Source organism: Camelina sativa, chromosome 11, assembly GCF_000633955.1.
Source record: "Camelina sativa cultivar DH55 chromosome 11, Cs, whole genome shotgun sequence".
Lineage (NCBI taxonomy): Eukaryota > Viridiplantae > Streptophyta > Magnoliopsida > Brassicales > Brassicaceae > Camelina > Camelina sativa.
Genome location: NC_025695.1, coordinates 10959076 through 10982221, shown reverse-complemented (window position 1 = coordinate 10982221; position 23146 = coordinate 10959076). Strand labels below are relative to the sequence as shown.

Here is a 23146-nt window from a genome sequence, read left to right as displayed (position 1 = left end):
TTTATAAGTGTGAAAGTATATATATGAGATCATTAGATTTCAAATGAAGACAGATGGTAAGTATATATATGTGAATTAAGAAGAACTTAAACTGCGGACGAAGTCACTATAGTAAAATTCAGCATTACACGACTCACAAGCCAACTCTTCTTATACGACATAACATAATGGTAGAAACCAAACTTGTTTATAAGTCTGGTCCGGACCTAGTGTTTGTATGAACATTGGCCTAAAATATCTTTTATTTAACAAAAAAAATAAAAATAACAATTTATTGAATAAACCTGGCTAAGGCAGTTTCTGGACCAGTGTTAGGGTTTTTGTTGTATAGTTCAGCTTTACAGGCCTCGGTTCTGGTTTAACTCGAATAGTAGCAACGATGTGTGCTTCATTGGATGGATGGTACTGGATATTGAAAAAAAAAATACTGAAGATAGGGTAAATCATTCTCGTTTAAAACTTGGTAGAAACCATCGGGCATTTGAGCCAGGAACAGAGGAACAAACAGATTGGTGGGGTTGTTCAACCTTCTTAGTATCAAGACTGAATATGAAAACATCGTTTTCATCATGTTGATCATCATAATCAGTGGCGTTGAAGTAGATCGAATTTTTCTTTATTCCTCCAATATCCTCAGCAAGCACTGTAATACCTAAATCCAAAAGAATTGCCTCATTACCTATAGAAAATTTTTGCTCCCACTTGTTCCCTTTGGAAGAATCCATCTTGTAGATTTCAAAGTTCCATATTTTGGACCCACCCTGACGTATGCTGGTAACAATTAAGACATCTCCACTTAATGTGACAACCACATTATTCTTCATACGAGTCAAAGGGATATTTTGAGGCATTCTTCCAGGACATCTCAACAATATTAGTATGTATCCACGTACGCTGATTTTGAAAACTTTTACTGGTTTATCTGTAGAGAAATCAAAAATCTTGAGTTTACAATAGCCGAGGCAATAAAGCTTGTGATCTTTGTATACTATATTAAAACACTCTCCAATGCCTGACAACTCATGAACCTGTTTCCACGAGTTATCTCCTTTCTTGAAAGAAACTACATTTTCCTCATCGAACATCCCTATAACTAAGTAGTCTTTTGTTTTTTCGTCTACCCAAAACACTGGAGGGATGAGACCAAATTCTGATTCTAAAGTTGGTAAAGTGGATCTCTCGCGGGTCAAAAGATCTAAAATATAAAGGTTGTATAAAGGGTTAGCACAATCTCTATATTGAGGGTCTAGCATCAAAAGCCAACTTCTATAAGCCCCAACACAAAAACTCTTCGCAAAGTCATCACCAAGGTCTTGAGTTTTGTAAAGCTTTCCTTGTTCTTCAGGATTGAACAAGAGACCGTAATTGTTGTCCTTGGGGAAGAGAATCAGCCAAGGGATCTGATTCTTAGGCTGAGATTTTCTCGAAGCGGATTCCCAAGATGTACAAACGGATTTAGCTCGTTTGAAATCGGTAAAGCCAAGACGTTCAAAAACAATTTGAAGAAGATCTGGAGGAAGGTTAGACCAGCAATGGCGATTTCTTTTCGGACATGACCGATGGACTGCGGTGGTGTAGTTGGAGACGGCGGGATCTGGAGCTGGTGGGGAGGCCATCTGACGTACGTAGCTTTATGAGCGGCTGAGAGAGAAGTAGACCTTAACGGTGAAGTATTGTAGCTTGAAAGAAAATAGAGTTTTTACTTTCATGGTTTACATGCATGTTTATAGGTAACTAATTCTTCCGAAAATAGCTTTCTCATTTTCATGGTTTACCATGTTTATTGATATGCGTAATTTGTATTCATTTTTCTTCCTTAATCTAAAATTCCTAACTATAGCAATACTATTTTAAGATTCAATGTTAAAAATAGTATAGAAGAAAATAATACATATATATAAAAGAAAATACATATGGGAGTTTATATTTTAAAGAGATTTAATTTCGAACAATATCGTTGATCTTACATGAAGAACAGAGAAAAAAAAAACGTGTTCTTAAGACCCTTGTTGTTCACGACAAAAAGCTAAAAAAAAAAAAGGTATAATTACACATCCAAAGCTCAAAACAAAGTACGAAAAAATAAACTTGATAATCAAAATGAAAACTCTTATTGCCTATTGTCACCGTTGCTCGTAGCCACATTATTATTATTATTGGTGTTATTGTTCTGATGACTGGAACCGTTCATAATGGACGTAATTGCTGCTGCTAGAGCCGCTGCAAAGTTTGGATCAGAGGCAATCGCTGCACTGGCGGCACTAACGCTCTCGGACACCGAGGAAGTGGCCGGGATCTGCAGCGGCTGAGCCGGTAACTGTAAACCAGAAAACTTGGACTGTTGTTGGTTATAGTACAAAGCTTGACCGACCACTTGAGGCAAAACTGCCGGGTTGAAACCGGGCCGTTGAACGAACTGCATCAACGGGTTATTAGTGGTCATATTGGGGTTGTTGCCGTTTGGTGAATTGGTGAGGTCCAATGTGATGGTTGGGAATGGTGCGGAGGCTGAGATTGTAGCCATGCTTGAGGAGCAAGGTAAGATGGCTCGAGCTAGGAGGTTTGTTGGGTTCATCAAACCGTCTTGGCTCGACATTGAGCCTGAGAGGAGCATGCTTGCCGCTGCGGTGGTTGTTGAGGCCATGGCCATTGCGGCTGGTGGGAGTGGATGGTTGTGGTTTCCTTCATAGGTGGTTATGAGAATAGATCTGTCCTCTGCGCATCGTTGCACCTGTTAATTAAGACATCATTGGTTTAGGCTTCGTTTGTTTCAAATGCAACTTATATATTAGATCTTTTATTCTTTTATGTTTGTTGCCGACATAAAATGTAAAAGCTACGTACTTGCTTACGAACAGGACAGGCACCAGCCATTGTGCAGCGATAATAAGCTCGCGGACACGGGTTTCCTTTAGCCATTTTTTGTCCATACTTTCTCCATTGACATCCATCGCTTATCTATATAACAAGTTAACAACATTAATATTTTTTTCATTTAAGTGTATGATCAAATATAAGCTTATGCCTAGCTACCATTAGAGGGACTTAGAATTACCATCGGTGCTTCAGATCTGGCGCGAACTGAGACACGGGCTTTTCGCATGGTGGCTTCTGCGGCCGACTGATCAATAACGTTTCCATTTCCGTTGTTATTGTTGTTGCTAGAGGATGAGTTATGTTTGGGGACTTTGTTAGGGTTTCCCCAGGCGTTAGACTCGGATTCCTCTGGGCTTTCTTCTCTGCCAAGCAACCTCTTTCCATTCTCTCGGAGATTGGAGCTTTCTAGAAGCGAAGGAGGAGAACCTGAATGAATCATTGTCCTCTCTTCAGATAACACTTCAGCCTCATGCTCCGTTGCTCCAGAAGACGGCCCAAGGTCCATGAACTGCCTTGGCACCATGGTGTGCAGTTCCTGCCGTTTCCTTCCTTCTGCTTTTCCCTCCGTAGCCTATGTTATAGAAAGCTTAAACCTTAATACTTGATATATATATGCATATTAGTCCCTTTGCATTCTTAATAACAAATAGTTAGCTGAGAAAACAAAATCAAATATAGCTGAGGAATTTTACATTTCCTTTTGTTAATAAGAATGATAAACTTCAGAAGAATTTATCATCAACTATTTTAGAATATGAATTTTGGGTTTGGTTTTGCATCGAAAGCAGTTTTAGAATAAATCGTTTTTAACTATTTAGAACCCATGGTTTACAGCCGTCATAACGACCAAAATATATTGGTAAGAAGAATGTCCAATCAACGACTAAGAAAAAACCAGTGATCAACAATACAAACATGTGGGTTGTCCACATAATTCATGTACTAGTGTGCCACAAAAGAATTCAACGTATACGGTTTGGAGATCATTCTATATATTTTTTACCAACATAATTTAACCGATACCTAAACATTATCTATTTAAGAGGACCAAAAATTTAGATTAATTAAGTGAAAAGGTAAATGTATAATATTACCAGGAGATGCTCTTGGGAGGAGTTACGTTGTTCTTGTTGCCTCATGACGGCAACAAGTTGCATTTGTAAGGAATTGAAGTTGTTCGTCGCTTGGCTCAACATATCTCTTAGCCTTTGATTCTCTATCTTCATCTTCTTCAGCTCCTCTTGTAGTTGTGCGTTCTTAATTATTACAACAAAACACAAAAACATTTAAAAAAATAAACAAAAAGAGGAAAAAATATTTTTCCAAATTTTTAAAAGTTATCTTCGTAAACTTTGCTCTAAATTAGGATAAACCAAATATCTCGTTAAATTATCAAAATTTCCACACACAAAAAAAAAACTTATTGCTCTCTCTAACCGCGCAATCACCATATACAAAATCTCATTAAAATCACTAATTCAGTGGAGTTAGAAGCTGAAAAAGATATGTAATAGAATGGGATTAACTAGTTAAAATAAAATAAATAAAAAACGAAAACGAAAAAAATGATCCTTGTTAAAATAGTACCTCAATCTTTGCACGTTTATCTTCCATGTCCATTGATAGTCCATCATCCACCGTTGATTCATCGCTTCCCGTATTCGCCGTCAGAAGCTTCAGCCCGATCTGTACGTGTTATATTATAAAAGGGGAAAAAAAAATTGCTACTGTTATGATCATTCACATCTCACCAACCCAAGAAAAAAATTTCAACACATATATACAAGTAAAATAAATCGTTTGCTGTCAACCAAAGTTAAGATAAAAATCATTGATACTTACATTAACATCTCTGGAACGATCGTTCTCTTCAACTCGTGAATTCTCCATTTTGACGTGAACTTTATTGGCTTCTTCGTCTTCGTCGTCGTTGATGTCCTCACGTGAAACCCTATCTCTCTTCTCAGAAAAGAAGTCAACCTCATCAACCACCACACGATGCTCATCCAACGGTGTGATCTGATCGTGACGGGCTTCGTCACGTGAACCACCTAGACTCACTGGGAACCGGAACATCTAAGTCTTTATGATATCGACTAAGGTAACGATGATAAATTTTTACTTCGTTGTTGATTGGATTCTCCGAAACCCTAGGAAAGGTAACTTGGTGCCGGATAAGATAAAAAGGTACGTCGTTTGGATATATATAATCAAACCTGTTTGATGGATCCGTACAGTATCGTATAGTAAGTACCCTTTTAGTGCCTCTCCATATATAGGAAGATCAAGCAGATAAAGAGCAACGCAAGAATCTTAGAGAATAGAGAGAGAGAGAGAGAGAGAGAGGAAGAGTTTTGATTTAATTATGTGGTTATTATCGATGAGAGTCTCTTACCGGTCCAGATGCTTCGCCTACAAAGAGGGTTTTGACGTCGACTCGGAAATCTCTCCAATTCTATTCATTTTATCAATTTTAATAATTTTATAAATTTTATTTTGGTATAAGATTCTTGTAGGAAATTTCGTGGAGACTTTTTTTGGTTTTTTGTTAAAAAAGCGTCAGAGTCTGCGTCATGTGTCTGCCACCTGACATTATAGGACGGACATGGGGTCCCATAATCTAATAGACATGTGTAGAGAGATTTGCACGTTTACTTTTTGATTGTTAACAAACATGCTGCTGTTTTATGATTCGAGTAGTGGGAAACTACGTGGTGTTTCAAATGAAGATTAGAAAACTCCAAATTGTTTTCGTTTTATCTATTTCAACTCCATGCTTTTTGTGTTTATTGATTTAATTAAGCTTTAAGCCATATTGGTATGGAAGACGTGTGTGATCAGTGTTTTACATAAATCAAGTCCATTACACTAAGATATGTCGACAATTAATTTCTTAAGATATTAAAAAGTCAAATTTAGGATTTTTTTTTCGTTCTTTAATGAAGTTATATATCTGAAAATCTTATTGAACATGTCAATATACACACAAAGAAACTGAAATGCGGCGAAAAGTAGGTGATTTGTAGAAAAGCTATTTTATACAAATTGGAAATCAGTTATAGATGAATCTTATTCTGGTTTACATTTTTCCTCATTTTAAGAAATAAATTTGACTATTTCTAATATTAATAGATCAAAGGATTGAAAAAGCAAAAAACAAACACCGCGAACGACTAAATCGGCACCTTTCACGTGATTAAAGAAAACGTTTTGGGGCAAAAGAATAGTCTTACAAACAATCTAATTTTGTTGAGACTTAAATAGCCGGTACAGTGTATTAGTGTTGAACTGTTCATATATATGCACGTGTATGTACAGGGGCGGGTACAAAGCATAGAGGGGTTGGGCACGTGCCCAACACTGAATTTTTCAAAAAAAAAATTTATATATAATTTTAATATATTAACTTTGACTTAACTAGATAGAAAAGTTGTTTGACCGTGTGTATTGAAACAAAAGATCTCCAAACCAATTTCATAATTAATGTTTCAACCCAAAATAATTAAACAGAAAAAAGCCCATAATACTTTTTTAGTCGTACAATAATAGATTAGTCTTAGTTTCTTTTTTAACAACGATAGGCATTGACCTAGTTTCTTTCTATCGACAACTAAATTGTTTCTCTCCTGTTTTTTACTTTTCCTTAGTTCTCAAGCTATCCAACATGTCCACCGTAAGTACTTTCTTATTAATTTATATTAAAATTACAGTAGAAGAAATTAAATTTTGTTCAGTTTTAGATAAAATCTTGTTCGTTCATTATTTATATCTTTGTAAGGCATGTGTATTGTCTTTTATATGATAATTCATTGATATACCAATTTTGTAATCTAAACTTCGTTTTTACTATGTTAATAATTTAATATAATTGTGTTTTTGTTAGGTTCCAATTCATAGTTATTTCAAAAAAAAGTTTGAAGCAACGTCTGAAAAAACTCCTGTAGATTTGCCTTGGGATCCAGCAGATAGAAAAAGAATATTGGAATATCATCCTAATGAAAGAGATGAGGTAAGACGCAAATATTTGATTAGAGGTCCTTGTCAATCTAGAGGTCATGATTTTCCTAAAACACTATCAGGAGAAAAGTTGAGAAGATTCAATCCAGAATGGTTTGATCTCTATAGCAGTTGGTTGGAATACAGTGTGAAAACAGACAAAGCTTATTGTTTGTTTTGCTACTTGTTTAGATATTACACAGAAAATAAAGGTGGAAGTGATGCATTTGTTTAGAGATCATGTAGGATCGTTGAATAACTTTCACAATAATGCATTAAAAAATGATGATGCTTTGATGAAGCAAAGTCAATCAATTGTTCATGCTTTTTATAAGCAAGATAACATAGTCAAAAATGAATACAAAATCAGATTGAATGCTTCAATTGATTGTTGTAGATATTTACTACGACAAGGATTACCTTTTAGAGGTCATGGTGAGTCAATGGAATCAGCTAATAGGTTTTTAGAGCTTGTGAAATATACTGCAGGGCAGAATGAGCTAGTAAGCAAAGTTGTGTTGGAGAATGCTCCAAAAAATAATCAGATGATATGTCCTGAAATTCAGAAAGATATAGTGCATTGCTTTGCAGAGGAAGTTATTAGATTTATAATTCAAGAAGTTGATCATGATGTATTTTGCGTGTTGGTGGATAAATCTGCAGATGTTTCTGATAAAGAACAAATGGCAGTGCCTTTTCGTTTTGTTGATAAACATTGGACAGTCAAAGAAAGATTTATTGGTCTTGTCCATGTTAAAGAAACAATTTCTGCATCTCTGAAATGTGCTATTGATTCATTGTTTGCCAAACATGGTTTGAGTATGAAACAACTAAGAGGACAGGGCTACGATGGAGCAAGTAATATGAAAGGTGAATTCAATGGGTTAAGATCTCTGATTTTGAGAGAAAATAGTTCTGCTTATTATATCCATTGTTTTGCTCATCAGCTTGAGTTAGTTGTCGTGGCAGTTGCTAAAAAGCATTTTGAAGTTGGAGACTTCTTTGATATGATTTCTGTTTTGGTAAATGTGGTTGGAGCTTCTTGTAAGAGAAAGGATATGATTCGAGAAGAATATCGAAAACGAATCGAGGAAGTAATCAATCGAGGTGAAATTAAAACAGGAAAAGGATTGAATCAACTCTCACTACAGAGACCTGGTAATACTCGTTGGGATTCTCACTACACAACATTACTGCGGTTGGTTGATTTATTTTCTATTATCATTAAAGTACTTGAGTATATCGAAAAGGATGGTTCTGATAGTACCAAAAGACGACAAGCTAATGGTCTTCTTAAATACTTTAATACCTTTGATTTTGTGTTCTACCTGCAATTGATGTTGCTTATCCTTGGTCTCACGAATAGTTTATCAGTGGCTTTACAAAGGAAAGACCAAGACATTTTGAATGCTATGAGCCTAGTGAAATCCACCAAACAGCAATTATGCAAGCTCCGAGATGATGGATGGGATTCTCTTCTTACTAAAGTTTTTGCTTTTTGTGAGAATCATGACACTGAGTTGCTCATTATGGATGACGAATTTGTTGACCCAAGAAAGCCAAGAAAAAGAAGCAACATGACCAACTTGCATCATTATCAAGTGGAGTGCTTTTACACTGTATTGGATATGCAAATTCAGGAGTTTAATGATCGTTTTGATGAGGTAAACACTGAATTACTTGGTTGTGTTGCTTCTTTAAGTCCTATTGATTCATTTCATGAGTTTGATCCGTTGAAGGTTATGAGATTATCTGAGTTTTATCCCAAAGATTTTACTTCTGTCGATCGAATATCACTTGAACACCAACTTGGTTTGTACATCGATAATATCCGGGAAGATGAAAGATTTGCTAATTTGAAGAGTCTGGGGGATCTTGCACATGTGATGGTAGAGACAAGGAAATATCTTTCGCATCCTCAGGTTTATCAACTTCTGAAGCTAGTTTTGACTTTACCTATAGCCATAGCAACGGTTGAAAGATGTTTTTCTGCAATGAACATTGTGAAGACTAGTTTGCGCAACCGTATTGGTGATAAGTTTCTAAATGATTGTTTAGTCTCTTTTATTGAAAAGGAATTATTTGATAAGGTGACAAATGATATAGTGATGAAAATGTTTCAGGATATGAAAGAACGTAGGATAACTTTATAAATTTGTTTTGTTGTAAGACTTATTATTATTTTTATTTTAACGATTTATTTTCATATTGTTATAATTTTTTATAAAAAAAATTAATGTTATTTTGTGTTCCGGGTTAAAATATGTTCTAGATCCGCCACCGTGTATGTAGTTGTGTAAATGTAGTCTCGAGGAGAAGCTTTAACCCCTACTGACGTCGAGCCACCTAAAAACCAACTAGAAAATGAAACCTTAATTTTAAACTAGAAAATTAATTTTGTGAGGTCTGAATAAATTATTGTACAACTATTGTCACTACAACTTACTAAAACTTGAGGATGAGGAAAAACGTGCTCTATCACTTTTGTTGACTTTAATTACCTTCTCATCTAATTTCTCCATTATTAATAAGGGTTATGTAGAGTGTCTAAGAGCACAGCATGTGGTCATCTTACGAAAATGTTTAAAAATAGAAAAATGGAAAAAAAGAAATGATAATGTTTGAACATGAGAGATAATGTGTATGCAGGAATATTTTACATCCTCAAATTGTTGGATATTTAAAAATTTAATTAAAATTTATTCTTAAGATAATTTTATAAATATGATCTATAATGATGGTCTAAAGCACCTTCATCTAAAGTTTAGGTTCTAACTATAAAACCGTTGAGATATCTTTAATACACATGACATTTATTTAGTGGTTCAAATATTAAGATTTAAATACATAATCAATCTTTAGACTACTTTTATTGGGAAGGTCTAAGAGAGAGTGTATTCAAATAAATAAAAAATAAATAAAATTATGATAAATGTATTAGAAATAAAAGAAAAACTCTTTAAATATCTCCACTAAAAACAAAAGTCTCCACGAAAACCCTCTCTAAGATATTCATAAACATAGAGACGACTACTTGAGATAGATTCAGTGTATTGTTCTCTAATCTCGTTAGTAAGCATTTGGCTGGATTGTAGTAGTAGCTGGATTGTAGTAGTCAAGACTATTAAGAAAACCACTGATTAATTTTTAAAATATCCTTTATTTTACCTCTACCTACCTGACTAGTGGTTTTTAGTTGTAATTTGATTTGATGAGTTTCACTAATCTGCAAGTGCACCGTTAAGAGGCTTAAGAGTTTTTTTTTCTTTTTTTTTTACTAATAGAAGAGCACAGTAAGGATTTTTTTTTTTTTTGATAATTTGTATGCTCATTGATGTATTTGTATTATCATTTTCAATTTAATGAACAATGAAGGTGTTAAAAAAAAGAAGATAATTTGTCACTTCCTAAAATACTGGAAATGAAATCTATTGAGAGCATTGTTTTTAGTTTTATCATTTAAAGTTTTAAAAATAAATAAAATAGTTAATAACCAATCCAAAAACATGATAATTTACTAAAACAATTAATTAAACCCTAAATATTGAGAAATTATCAAAATCATCAATTTTATACTAATAACATTTTGAAGCATAAGTCATATTTGTTAAATACTTGAAGTTTCTAAACTCTCATTGTCAAAGTAAATAATTAGTCAGCACTAATTTCAAGTTTAGTAGGCTAGAAAATCACTCTAATGTCAGTTCTCATTGCAAAAGAAAAACTAATCATCTAAAGAATTGACTACTCATATATCGTGAATTATTGATCAAAGTTAAAGGCAAAAATCGATAGAAATGAAATAGACATTATAGCTTGCATAAATAAGAGTAAGGATAAGAAATGTTCTCTAATTGTCTAAGTAGAGATGGAGATATATACATGGTTTAGAAGTTTTTTTTTACTTTTTAGATATATACATGGTTTACGCTCCGACGATTTTTCTCTCTCGTCTAAGGCGATTTCTCCAAAAATCACTTCTGGCAAAACCTCTTTTTTTGTCACTGTCTCCAGCCGGCACCGGCTTATCTGGCGTCGGTCGGTCATTTACTCTTGGCTTCTAATATTTCCTTTTTAGATTTAGGTAGTTTCAATGGCAAAATCAAAATCACAAATTCTCTTCGGTTGCATCTTGATGGTGATAGATATGGCACCATCTCAGACTTGGGTTGCGTCTCAATACACCCAGTTTTCATTGAGAATTTTGGATCCGAGCTTGATAAGCGTTGGATGGGTTGGATTCTGTTGTAATTGGTTTGCTTCTCAACTTTGCGTCCATTGGATGTCGATTCAATCGAATCGTTATTTCCTTCCGTTTGGCAGGTTTATTTCAAGCTTTTGCCGGTGGAATTTCCGGTTTGCAACCGCTGACTGTTCTCCTACTCAATTGTATGGAGGTTTCACTTTGGTTTTTGACCCCAGAATCCATGGAGTAACAACTTTGCTTGAAGGATTTGGGATTCTCAGAGATCATATTGGAAATCAAGGAATCAATTTCGGAATGGATGATCTTCTTATGGCTTCACTAGTGGACTATATACAAGTGAACATTCGAATTATGGATTCTCAAATGCGATACTCGTGGGTTGTTGGTGATGATGTTGTTGTTCCTGTTACCACACCACAAGTAGTTACTTTAAGTCCGAGGTGGAAGCTATGTTGTCAACAATTTTCATTACCCACTACCTTATGGTTTGGGTATGCAATTTGGATTTTCGTTACGAGAATTTGCAAGATTAGAGTTGATGAAGAGCAGTGGCGGAGCTAGGAAATCATCACATCAGGGTCAAAAAAAATTATTAGGGTCAATTATGTGATTTAAAAATTTTATCAGGGTCAATTGTGCTATTATACCAGGATCAATTTGATTTTTTCTAGGCTCAAAGATGGATTGATGCTTATTATGGATCATTACGTGAGAAAAGCAAAGTCACTGGTTCTTAAAATGACACTGATACAGACTAATTGGTATCAGATTGTTGATTGTTCAGGGCTATCATCGAAAGCATTGGGTTTTGTAACTATTGGTATGAGTGTCTACTATATATCCAATCGGGTGTATATAAATATTGTATAAAGAAACTAAAAACAAATAAATTATATATATATATATATAAGATATATATGCAAACCAAAAAACCGAGACTGTCTTAAGAACCACATAAAATATGGACCAATCCAAAATATATGGTAATTTATTTTGGTTATCATATTTGTGTGCTTATGTATGAGATTAGTTGTGAGTTTTCTTTCTTTTTTTTTGTATATATGTTCAACACGATGTGTACTAGTCAAAAAGAAACATTACAAAGTCAAACATTACAAAGTTAATTACTCACTAAAACTTGTTCATACGACCCATAGTATTGTCTCGTCGACTTCAGAGGTTCTTCCAAGTCTTCTTTTGCTGCTAACAATATTACGAGTCCCCTCGTAGTTAGTTTATTGCATGTATCGCTATCTTATAATAATGGCGTACCGACTTAAAAGAAAAATGGAGGTTGACTTGAGTGTAAATCAATCCATTTAGTCTCTTTGATATACTCGATATTGCTAAAATACAGAAAATATAAATATGACAAATACCGTTGAGACATAGTCCAAATTATATTTGTTGATAGAAAATCAACCCGTCCACAACTTGTTTTAAGTCATTCTAACTAGTGTCTAGTGACCATATGAAGTAGCCTCTCGAGTTGATCAATCTTTAATACATAGTATAAACACAAATAGTTGATATAAAGTTCCATATTCGAGTTGATCAATGACCACGCTTTAGAACACCGGGATCCCTTAGAACACCTCCCAAACATCACCCCATCGCCAAAAACCCTTATTTTTATTTTTCAGAAAATAAGCATCGCGACCATTTGTCCCTTCTGCTCTCGCAGTCAAACATGCATGCCTTGTTATCGGTTCTCAAACAAGAGCTTATTTTCGTTCAAGTTTTGTCGGATTCTTATAAACTTGTTCGTCTTCTTATTGAATCCAATGTTAAGGTCAGAGGAATTTTGTATGACAACATTAGTTATCTCTGGCTCCGGTTTATCTTGTTATCTTTTAGCTTTGTTTCTCACAGTGTTAAAATTGTGGCAGACTCTTTGGCAAAGAGTGTCTTGTCTTCCTTAAACTCTTCTTCTCTTGGAGTGTAATGGTTTTTGAATCAATATAACTTGTTTGCCAATGAATCTATTTTTTTGTTAAAAATTTGATTTGCACGTATATAAATTAAAACACTCGGTTCTCTCTCATATATCTACAATTCTGTGAGACCTCAAATAGCCATGTTCACAGCTTGTGGCCTATACTATATGGCTGTATTTGCAGACTATATATAATATTTAAACATAATAAACACATCAAATATGCCATTGACTGAGCATATGATGTTTTGACAATAAACAAAAACTAATATAAATGTGCAAAACTAATCACTAAATAAGCTGTGTCATTCATTTACATGGTTCAAGACTTCAAGTTGATGGATAGAACTGCATTGTATAGTTTTTACTACCTCTAACTTTTGGATATTTCAAGATCCATACTATATACTTTAAGTTATCCTAAATTGATAACAAAAAGAAAATAAAAAAATCACGGAGAATACAAAACGTATCAGACAAAAGATATAAACAACGTTAAAAGACCTTTTTCCAATGAAGTTGCAGCTGCATTGACCAATTACACCATATATATACCCATACATATGTGTCTTTGTGTGTGTGTGTATACATATATGTGTGTGTGTGTGTTTGATTCTCTAGCTTATACGTCAGCGCTAGGATGTAATAAGTTAACGTGCATCTTCCAATATTAGACTTAGTCAATAGAGTGTGTATTAAATATCTATTACTAAAGTAATTTAAAGAAAAAATCTCTAAAAAGAAAGAAGTGCGGATCTTAGTCCAAACTTTTGTTATTATGATAAGAGTAACAACAAACATGGAGAATTTTGAACCAACTTGAATTTAAATATAGAATTAAATGAGACCTCATCATAGTTCACTAATGACAAACAAATATTTGTTTTTCCTTCTTGTATGGTTTCCAGACATTTTCCGGTCTTTGTTCTCATTTTACATAAACATTTTTTCTTCAGTTGGATCTATAAATTTAACATTTCATAGAAAAAAGAAATCTAAGAAACTCTCTAATTATAAAGACTTACAAGATTTCCAGAGAAAATTTAGAACAGAAAAAGGGGTTGGAATGAACAAGCATTTAGATTTCGATAAAACCCATTTCGGAGTCTTCAGTTTATTTGTTTGTGAAGTCAATAGTCCATACTTCACGAATCATATAATCAACAATGTCCAAAGTCCATCGATATCAGAACTATAAGGGACTTTTATTACAAGAACCATATATCCCATACCAAATCAAGCTTCTTAAAAACCTCTTTCTGTAAAATTAACGAGCAAGAATGAAAAGCGTTACGAATTACTATTAACTTTGATAAATAAAATAAAAAAGTTACCAGATAAAGGAAGTATATAGATATGGGATTTTACTTTTCTTGCGAATACAAATAAAATATGTAACTATGTATATTGGATTAAAAAGACATCTCATATGCATATGCCAAAAGAAAAGGAAAAAAAATTCATATTTATATGTAATTATGTATACACGAAATGCATATTACAAAATCCTGACGTTTCTCATCTTTCATCACCACTATAAGGGACTTTTATTACATGTGTAGCAAATGCATATTACACGAACTATAAGGGACTTTTATTACATGTGTAGCAAATCCAGTCCAACCTATATATATATATAATCAACATAAAATGAAAAAGAAAAGTAACGTGCTATACCAGAAATTAGATACTATTACTAATAACAAGGACCCTTCCGGTTGCAGTTTAGAGGGCCAGCATCTGCGGTTAACGAAGGAACCAAGTTTCCCGGAGCGACTGTGAATCGCTGTGCAGAACTGTACGGCAGCCCAATGCTACCATAACCGGAAGGTACGAAGTAAGCTCCATTCTTGAAAACGTCATTTGAGGTTCTCCATCTCCAGTTATTCCACCCTCCTTTTACTTCTCTCTTCGTCACCTGTTTGTTTTCATTATGCTTAGCATTTTATTCCCATGCATTAATCGTAGTAATAGTTTATCTAGTATCTTATATATATATATATATATATATATAGTTATATACTAATGATCTTTAGACATTAATCATTATACATAACCAAAACCGGACGTTTAAATATTTAGTTAGTCGTCTAAACGCCGATAGTAAGGTACCGTCTAAGACTAATATTAAAAGACAGAAAAAGACAAGCTTATAAATAGGATATAAAATATATAATGTCAGTAGGTCAAACTCAACCTAATTTAGACTTGAGTAATTCTATTTACGTTTCTTGTTTTTCAGAGCTAAACGTAATTTTAATTTTTTCTTTCAGAAATTAGTAATAATTTTGTAGTATGATTTTAGGGTCTCCACCGGACCAAAAAAGTCCAAAAATACTTTCGGCTAAAAAAGACCAATCTGCATGCCTCTCTCTTTTTTTTTTTCTTTTCTAGATCAAATAGTATCGATAGTCTGATTTCGTTCATAATTTAAATGAGTATAACTTATAAGTATATATGTGTGAATTATATGTCAATATTGAATTAGAAGGACGAAATTAAAATACCTGTTTGCTATTAGATTTATCAGAAGCAATGAAATAGTTGCCTTCACTGAAAATGGTGGGATCGGCGCTACCACCAATTGCATACATTATCCATTTATCGTATCTATTGTTTGCCACATGAGCGTACCCTCGTCTTACCCTGCAACCACCACACTTTTTTACATTATTACATGTCTAATTCTGCATTAAATTAAATCCTTAAAATATAGTTACTTTAGTTTTTAAATGGGGAAAAAAAAGAAACTAAATTACCTTGGCATTCTCTCCACTAGTCCTGGTCCAAAATGATTGAATGCCACGGTCACTTTCATGTTCACATCTTGCACAAAATCGTCGTTGTGTCCAAGCAACATCACCTATACATATATAACAACCAATATCAAAATTTGATATTAATTGCTCGAGACATTAACTAGCTATAGTAATGATTAATGTAAATCTAAACTGACTTTGTCATGCTGAGTGAAATAGTTGTTGGAAATGGTGATTCCTGTGGAAGCATGGATCACATCGATGAGCCCGTCCGTGCAACGCGCTAGGTAACAATGATCGATCCAAATATTTGACGAGCTGAAAATGGCGATCGCGTCACCGTCCGATCCCTTACGGTGACCAACATGCGTCGTGCTGCTCCTCACCATCCCGTATTTTCCCGGTTTGCAGTCGTGGATGCTGATCCCATGCACGATTACGTTTGTCACGTCTTGTATTGTGATGCAAGGTCCATAAGCAATTTCCACTTTTGCCCCTCTGCCATCTATAGTTTTATAGCTATTGACCATGAGCTCATTCTCTAGGGTTATGACCATATCTTTAGCGAAAGTGATCCACAACGGTTTCTCTTGGATCACGCCGTACCGCAATGAACCTGGTTGAGGGTTCTGTGCATTGTCGTTAGTGTTTGTGACAACATATAAATTACCTTTCTTGCCTCCTAAGGTAGATGAACCAAACCCAACCACGCAATCCGCTAGGGCTTTCCGATTGGCAGCCCAGTCAGACTTGAGCCGCCAACATGAGTCCACCGGATTCATGACATTCTGAGGTTTCTCAGGAAGGTAGTTAGCAACCGTCGGGTTATACCCGTAATAACCGTTATTTACGGCATGAACCAAGGAATGACATAAGAATAGTGCCACAAGGAGGCACGAAATGGTGAAAAGAGTCATGGTCCGGTGTGTTTAAGGTTTGAGTAGGGATACTAAGAAAAGGGAAAAGATGGGGAAGTACTTAAGGGAGTGTTAGATGAGAGATGTGTCAGAAAGATTAGAAGGTGTGGTAAACACGATCTTGTCCTAATAGTGGCCTAAAGATCAAAGTTGTATTGGTGAGACTTCGGTGTTGTTACACAAGATCACATATACGTGCTTCCCCACGAACATTTCTCTAGCCAACTTGCTTGGATGGAGAGATACAAATGTCTTAATCATATTGTTTAATAAATTGTATTACGTTAATTGGTAATGTTAATCTGGTGGGGTGTTATGTGTACGTGTACCAATCCAATACTATTTTTTGTTTCTTCTACAATTTCACTTCAGACACTCCATAAACTATTTATTTTTGAGTTTTCTTTTTAACAAAAACCAAACCGATACGTAGCCGAAAATAAAACCAAACCGAACCAAAAATTAAACCTAATCACAAATAATTTATATGGTTTTCAATTTATTATCAAACCAACCAAAACCCAAGGAGTTAGTCGAAATAAAATTAAATTCGGATACTTAAAACGGCAAGCAGTTCAAAAAACAGCTCTAATTAATAAACCAATCAGAATATATAAATGCAACATCACTACGAAGAAGCTGAAGAAGAGAAGTTGTTTTGCTGCAATTGCATGATGCCTTGAGAACCAAGAAATCTTGTGTTGCCCTTGAGAAAAGCAGAATACCAATGAGCAGAGAGTTTGGGAGATCTCTTGCGATTAGGGTCGCTGAAATTCACAGAGTACAATCCAAAACTAAACTCATATCCCTTCACTAATTCGTATAAATCCATAAATGACCATACAAAGTAGCCTCTCGTATCTGATCCATTCCTACACATAGTAATATCTTTTATCTTTTAGTACATCAACAAGAGAATAGAAGATAAAGGTACAAGAAGAAACTTCACTTACCTTACAGCATTGAGCACAGCATCAATGTAAGCATGTAAATACTCAATCCTTGGTGTGTCCTTCTGTTGCAGCTGCAAATCTTGCTTCATTGGTGTACCTATTCGTTTGCATTGGCAAGAGAAGTAATAAGACTAAGACACAAACAGGAGAGAGAGAGAGAGAGAGAGAGAGAGAGAGAGAGAGAGAGAGAGAGAGAGAGAGAGAGAGAGAGAGAGAGAGAGAGAGAGAGAGAGAGAGAGAGAGAGAGAGAGAGAGAGAGAGAGAGAGAGAGAGAGAGAGAGAGAGAGAGAGAGAGAGAGAGAGAGAGAGAGAGAGAGAGAGAGAGAGAGAGAGAGAGAGAGAGAGAGAGAGAGAGAGAGAGAGAGAGAGAGAGAGAGAGAGAGAGAGAGAGAGAGAGAGAGAGAGAGAGAGAGAGAGAGAGAGAGAGAGAGAGAGAGAGAGAGAGAGAGAGAGAGAGAGAGAGAGAGAGAGAGAGAGAGAGATCAGAGAAGAAAGAGTGAAAGAGAGACCATTTTCAAGAATATAGATAGGTGGATTGCCATAGCTCTGCTTCATATACTCAAGAACACTTTCCATAGCCCATGGAGCAACAGCATACTTTTCCAAACAAAAAAAAACTAAGAAAGATGGATTGAGAACACTTCTGTGTTTGAAGACTTAACTGTATCTGAATTTGGTAGCCTTGAAACTTTTACCTCAAAAGCTGAAAAATTACCGAGGTCTGTCTCTCCCAAGCAGTAAAACAAAAGAAGAGATGGTTAGCAAAAACAAAAATATCAAGAAATAAAAGAGAAGCAGAGACATTGTTTTGTTATTCAAAAGATAAGAGTTTGATTCCTACATGTCATAGATACGCCCATGTCTGAGTAGAAATCCGGGTTTCCTGAAAGAGAACGTTTGAGTTCAATGTTTGTAACTGAAGCCGCAAGGTAGTGGATAATTCCTATGAAGTCAGATGAGCCTTTAACTTGTTCTGATTCTTCCTTTGAGAAAACTGGCAGTCTTGATCCAACACTATTTTTCATTTCTTCTGGATAGTCTCCGTATATAAGAGGCCCAAGCATCCTGGTTTTTAAAGAGCAGAGAGTTCTGTATTCAGCTAAAAACCTTAGATATGTTTTGCAATTGGAAAAGTCTTTTAGAAACTGTTTCTGCCTGACTCACCAACCGAGGTAGAAATCTTTGGCTCTTTGAATTGCAATGTCATCATCCGTGGCGCTTGTAAACCCTAGTGCAAATAAGCTAAAGCCTACAGAACCACCTTGTGTCTCCTGCACATTATACACAATTTGTTGCTCATACTCACACATTCAAGAGATGGTTTCGTAAAATATATACACAAGTATAAGCAACATATACCTTATACTTTTGCTTATATAGTCTTGAAACAGAGGAATGCGCAAACAATAAGTTATGGCCTACTATATACGGTTCGGTTGAGGAGTTTCCCCATGTGCAGTTTCTTCCCGGTGAGGAGCAACGACCAGGTGGTGTGATCCCATCGTTGTAACCTCCAATAGTGAATACATTAGCCTCGTTGATCGTGGTCCAGAATTTGACATGATGCCCAAACTCTCTAAAGCAAACATCTGCATAAGCAGTGAAGTCTTCGCTGCAATGACAAGACTTTAGCCTTACATAATTCTGCGGTTGTCATATATGTATAGGTGATGTAACAGAAAACTAAGTAATTACGGCTATTTAGCGTACATGATTCTACGGTTGATCCATCCTCCATAGTCATCCTCAAGATATTGAGGGTGATCGTAGTGGAACAGTGTAACATGTGGTTCAATTCCTGTAGTAAGTTTACTTAAGTCCAAACTCAATACAACTTGGAAATTTTTGGTATCCAATATTTGGTTAGGATATGAAAACATGTCTCACCATAGCTAACAAGTTCTTGAATAAAGTCCTTGTAGAACTGTAGACCCTTTGGGTTAACAGGACCTCTTCCATCTAAATGAGAGATAAGAACTCATCAAGACAAAAACCCGGCTTAAACACTTAAATAGTCTTTAAGAAGACATACTAGGTATAAGCCTAGACCAAGAAATGGAGAATCTGAAGGCATCTAAGCCAGTTTCCACCATCAGCTGCACATCCTCCTGCACATGCAAAAGCAAAAATTTTAATCTCATAACAAATTAAGACAATGTTAATGTTGTCAACTTTTTAAGAGTTTGCATAATGGTGGATTAAAAAACCTTGTATTTATGGTACCCATCACATGCTATGTCACCGTTACTACGGTTACCTGTCAGTATAAGACTATGTAAATTTAGGCTTTTCTAGAATGAGATAGAATCCAAACGACAAAACTTGAATTTCCAAAGTTGAATTTTAATTAAGAGTCAGCATATTGGTTAAACAATAATTGGACTGATACTAGACTCCTAATTATCATTAAACTAAAATCATAGCACCAAACAAAATAAAAAGCTTATTACGAGAGTGAAGGAAAGTATCCCAAACGCTAAGCTTTCTCCCATCTTCATCAAAAGCTCCTTCCCACTTTTACAACAACAAAAAAAAAACTGAGTATAAATGGAATAATACTAGAAGTTGTAAAAAACCGAACTCGGACGAACCTGATAAGCAGAAGAGGCGGCTCCGAAAGCGAAGCCCTCGGGGAAATCGTTCCTGCCGCAGCATGTGACTCTTCCAGACAATGCAAGAAGAAGAAAAATGGTAAAAAGATTCAAAACCAGTTCCATTGCTCTGTTTCTCTCTCTGTTTTGCTCCATGCTTTTGTGGAAATAAGTTGTAACGCACCCGAGAGAATGAACATTAAACACACTTGTCTCTATCAATTTAGTCAGCGTGGACTCAAAAGAAAGAGACACGGCACACGGACATGTGTTTCTGAAATTCTGATCATCTTATCTTTAAGATTATTACACACCACCACAATAAAAAAAATACTTCCTTCTGTTATATTATTATTTCTTGATTTTTTTTTTTCGTAAGAGATATAACAAAAGACTAGGAAGAAAACTTTAACATCAAGAAAAATTACATCGGCATAAATGTTCGAAGCCAAAGTTATCACACTCGCAACTACTAGGCTTATTGGCTACACCTCCTTTCTTAACAAAGTCGTTTATGCATGTTTTGTTTCCGTCGCTGCCGCATCCTCCCACAAATATATCCTTCCTGACGCGTAGGCTAGACGCCATGGGACTTAATCCAGCTTCCACTTCTACTGCGAGTATATATCAACCACAAGAATACAATGATGTAAAGTTTGAAGATGGTCTTTCTAATGGAAACAACGTTTTTCGCCATTGACAGATTAGAGTAAACAATCAAATGAAAAAAAAAAAAAAAATAAGGGTTAGGTATTACCTTTAACATGACTGAAAATGAAAGATATGAGAATACAACAAACCAGAAGCAAAGTGGCGGATCTCATGATTCTTACTGTGTGGATTTTATATTTTCCAAATTGTTGAAATTATCTTTCTTCTCTGTTTCTTTTAGTATTGGCTGATGGTGGAAATGAAATGAACAAAAAAAAAAGGCTTAATATGAACACACTTTGGAAAGGTACTCACTTAAAGACAAACTTTTCTTCAACGTAATTGATGGGTAGATTTAATTAGTTTTGGAAAGGTAATCTTTAATTTTCTTTTGATAGAATATTGTTGGTCAAACAATTTGAATTTGTCATGAATCTAGTATATATTTATTTTCAATATAAGAGAATTTTGGGAACTTACAGATTTTGTTAGTGTTAAAAATGGGAAAGACACCCAGGCAATACAAAGACCTAACTGTTAATTTGGTTAATTACTAGATTTTCACTGGCAGGACTATTTTTTAAAAGAATAATGTAATTTTTTTAGTAAATTAATTATATATTTGACTAATACTTTTTTTAATATTTTATATGTATATCCGCTATGTATCTATATTTAGTGTTCAATTACCATGTTTTAGTTTTATTGGTTTAAAATCTATGAGCGATTTTTTTTTGTGTGTGCACCATGAGATATTTTTTTTAACTAAACACTATTTAGAAAAAAAACTCCACGGTTAGTAGTCCAAATAGGAAGAAAACACTTATAAAGGCAATTGCTGAAATTAAAGATCTAGACGAGCGAGATTGACCATGAGAGATTTTATAGAGTGAGTTCACTAAGAAGTGGATACGTAGAGAAATACATTGTTTTTTGTTTTTAAATTTGTAGCTAATTAATAGTATTTTTATTATACATATAAATTTAACTGTTAGTGAAGGACAATTTAGCTTTCTCATTTTCATTGATACATATATAAATAATCTAACACTTTAGTATAATTAGAAAAGTCTCAAAGACAAAGCAAACTCAAAAAATCACCATAATTATGAAACCAATATAATTACGTCAGCGTAACTTAAAGTCAATAAAATAAATAATCTATCGCAGTAGTATTGTATTAGACAAAAAGAGTTATGTTGATTGTTAGCTTATGACGGAAACTGTGACGCCCATCCGTTCAGGTCAGCTTGTCATTTTAAAATATTCCTCCAAAAGCCAGAGGGCTATGGTGGTCAAGCTCACTCTGACTAAAAATTGTGGCATTCTCGAACAATGTGGTGCACCGCAAAATTTCTGTTCCAAATCTGTCAATTTCCAAGAGTAAGACGCACCAGTTAGAATTAGTGAACAAATGTAGTCAGCAGGACACCAATGAATGGAGAGACAACATAGTTAATTGAGTTGGCAAAGAATAGTTTTTTTGCTCTTCTCCTATAGTTAAATAGAATGACATAAGTCACTATAATTAAGAATACAGAATTAGTAATTTCGTGTTCTAGTACTCTAACATTAGTCTCTATGTGGGTTGTAAGATGAGACAATAACCCACTTTTTATATTACCTCTAACTGCTAGCTATTACTTATTATATACGTATCTCTTAGCAGAAATTTAAGTGTTCATCAAACTGTATGAGAGCTTAAAAGTTCTGAAGCAAGGAATGAATATAGATTATAAACAACACAAACATCAACGCTCACCTTTGTTAGTAGCCGATATGCGTGTGGAAGCACATGCAAGAATGGAATAAGCTTATGACGCTCCGCAAGTAACTCCGAAAGACACTTGCCAAAACAGAAACATGTGCATAGTATCCAAATTAGTAAAGCCCCAACAACAAAGCAAACGTACAGGCAGAACCACGATCCACTCAAAAAGCTCAGGAAGTCAGGATATAGTCAAGCTTTACTATGAATGCTAACATATTTTTTCGATTCCGTATTTTTCAATCTCATCAGTTCATAAATTCTCTCTTCTTGCACTTGTTTCCCTTTAAAAGGGTGGTGCATGATCTATCATTCACAAAGTATGATTAAAAAAATCAAAAGTAGCAAAGAGGAAGAATCAAACCATTTCAATCCCGTCTTTGCACTTGATTCCAACAACAATCCTGCCAAAAAAAAAAAGAAAGAAAGGAAAACACCTTTAAAACCCCTACTGTTGATATGGTGATCTTGGCACACATCCTTATCTCGAT

General features: G+C 34.8%; 6 protein-coding genes across 8 annotated transcripts; 1 reads left to right on the top strand and 5 right to left on the bottom strand.

Moving 5' to 3' along the window:
* Nucleotides 236–1665, bottom strand: LOC104722829 (putative F-box protein At5g66830). The gene has a single exon (XM_010441071.1). The coding sequence runs from the start codon at nucleotides 1614–1616 to the stop codon at nucleotides 444–446; it is 1173 nt and encodes a 390-aa protein (XP_010439373.1). The 5' UTR covers nucleotides 1617–1665; the 3' UTR covers nucleotides 236–443.
* On the bottom strand, nucleotides 1994–5276 carry LOC104722828 (probable WRKY transcription factor 31). Its single transcript, XM_010441069.2, has 6 exons — nucleotides 4720–5276; nucleotides 4465–4563; nucleotides 3972–4133; nucleotides 3056–3448; nucleotides 2845–2958; nucleotides 1994–2731 (listed from the first exon to the last, which is right to left on the bottom strand). Exons 1-6 carry the CDS (start codon nucleotides 4951–4953, stop codon nucleotides 2111–2113), a joined length of 1623 nt encoding a protein of 540 aa, XP_010439371.1. The 5' UTR covers nucleotides 4954–5276; the 3' UTR covers nucleotides 1994–2110.
* LOC109127254 (zinc finger MYM-type protein 1-like) lies at nucleotides 7317–9026 on the top strand. Its single transcript, XM_019231822.1, has one exon. It carries the CDS (start codon nucleotides 7317–7319, stop codon nucleotides 9024–9026), a length of 1710 nt encoding a protein of 569 aa, XP_019087367.1.
* On the bottom strand, nucleotides 14487–16703 carry LOC104722827 (probable pectate lyase 16). The gene is made up of 4 exons (XM_010441067.1): nucleotides 15973–16703; nucleotides 15776–15879; nucleotides 15524–15662; nucleotides 14487–14934 (listed from the first exon to the last, which is right to left on the bottom strand). The coding sequence occupies exons 1-4, from the start codon at nucleotides 16690–16692 to the stop codon at nucleotides 14713–14715; spliced, it is 1185 nt and encodes a 394-aa protein (XP_010439369.1). The 5' UTR covers nucleotides 16693–16703; the 3' UTR covers nucleotides 14487–14712.
* Nucleotides 17222–20496, bottom strand: LOC104722824 (beta-glucosidase 3-like). 2 transcript variants are annotated; one of them, XM_010441064.2, is made up of 13 exons: nucleotides 20237–20496; nucleotides 20096–20159; nucleotides 19853–19902; nucleotides 19678–19753; nucleotides 19533–19604; nucleotides 19356–19443; nucleotides 19005–19257; nucleotides 18810–18916; nucleotides 18487–18710; nucleotides 18341–18366; nucleotides 18155–18242; nucleotides 17646–17742; nucleotides 17222–17564 (listed from the first exon to the last, which is right to left on the bottom strand). In XM_010441064.2, the coding sequence occupies exons 1-13, from the start codon at nucleotides 20390–20392 to the stop codon at nucleotides 17321–17323; spliced, it is 1545 nt and encodes a 514-aa protein (XP_010439366.2). In that variant the 5' UTR covers nucleotides 20393–20496; the 3' UTR covers nucleotides 17222–17320. The 2 variants fall into 2 exon arrangements, with proteins under 2 accessions (XP_010439366.2, XP_010439367.1); XM_010441065.2 differs by having other exon boundaries at nucleotides 19005–19252; nucleotides 20237–20430.
* Nucleotides 20560–21170, bottom strand: LOC104722826 (putative defensin-like protein 235). Of its 2 annotated transcripts, none has more exons than XM_019231595.1 (2): nucleotides 20994–21170; nucleotides 20560–20847 (listed from the first exon to the last, which is right to left on the bottom strand). In XM_019231595.1, the coding sequence occupies exons 1-2, from the start codon at nucleotides 21058–21060 to the stop codon at nucleotides 20651–20653; spliced, it is 264 nt and encodes an 87-aa protein (XP_019087140.1). In that variant the 5' UTR covers nucleotides 21061–21170; the 3' UTR covers nucleotides 20560–20650. The 2 variants fall into 2 exon arrangements, 1 of the variants encoding a protein (XP_019087140.1); XR_002033927.1 differs by having other exon boundaries at nucleotides 20762–20850; nucleotides 20994–21083.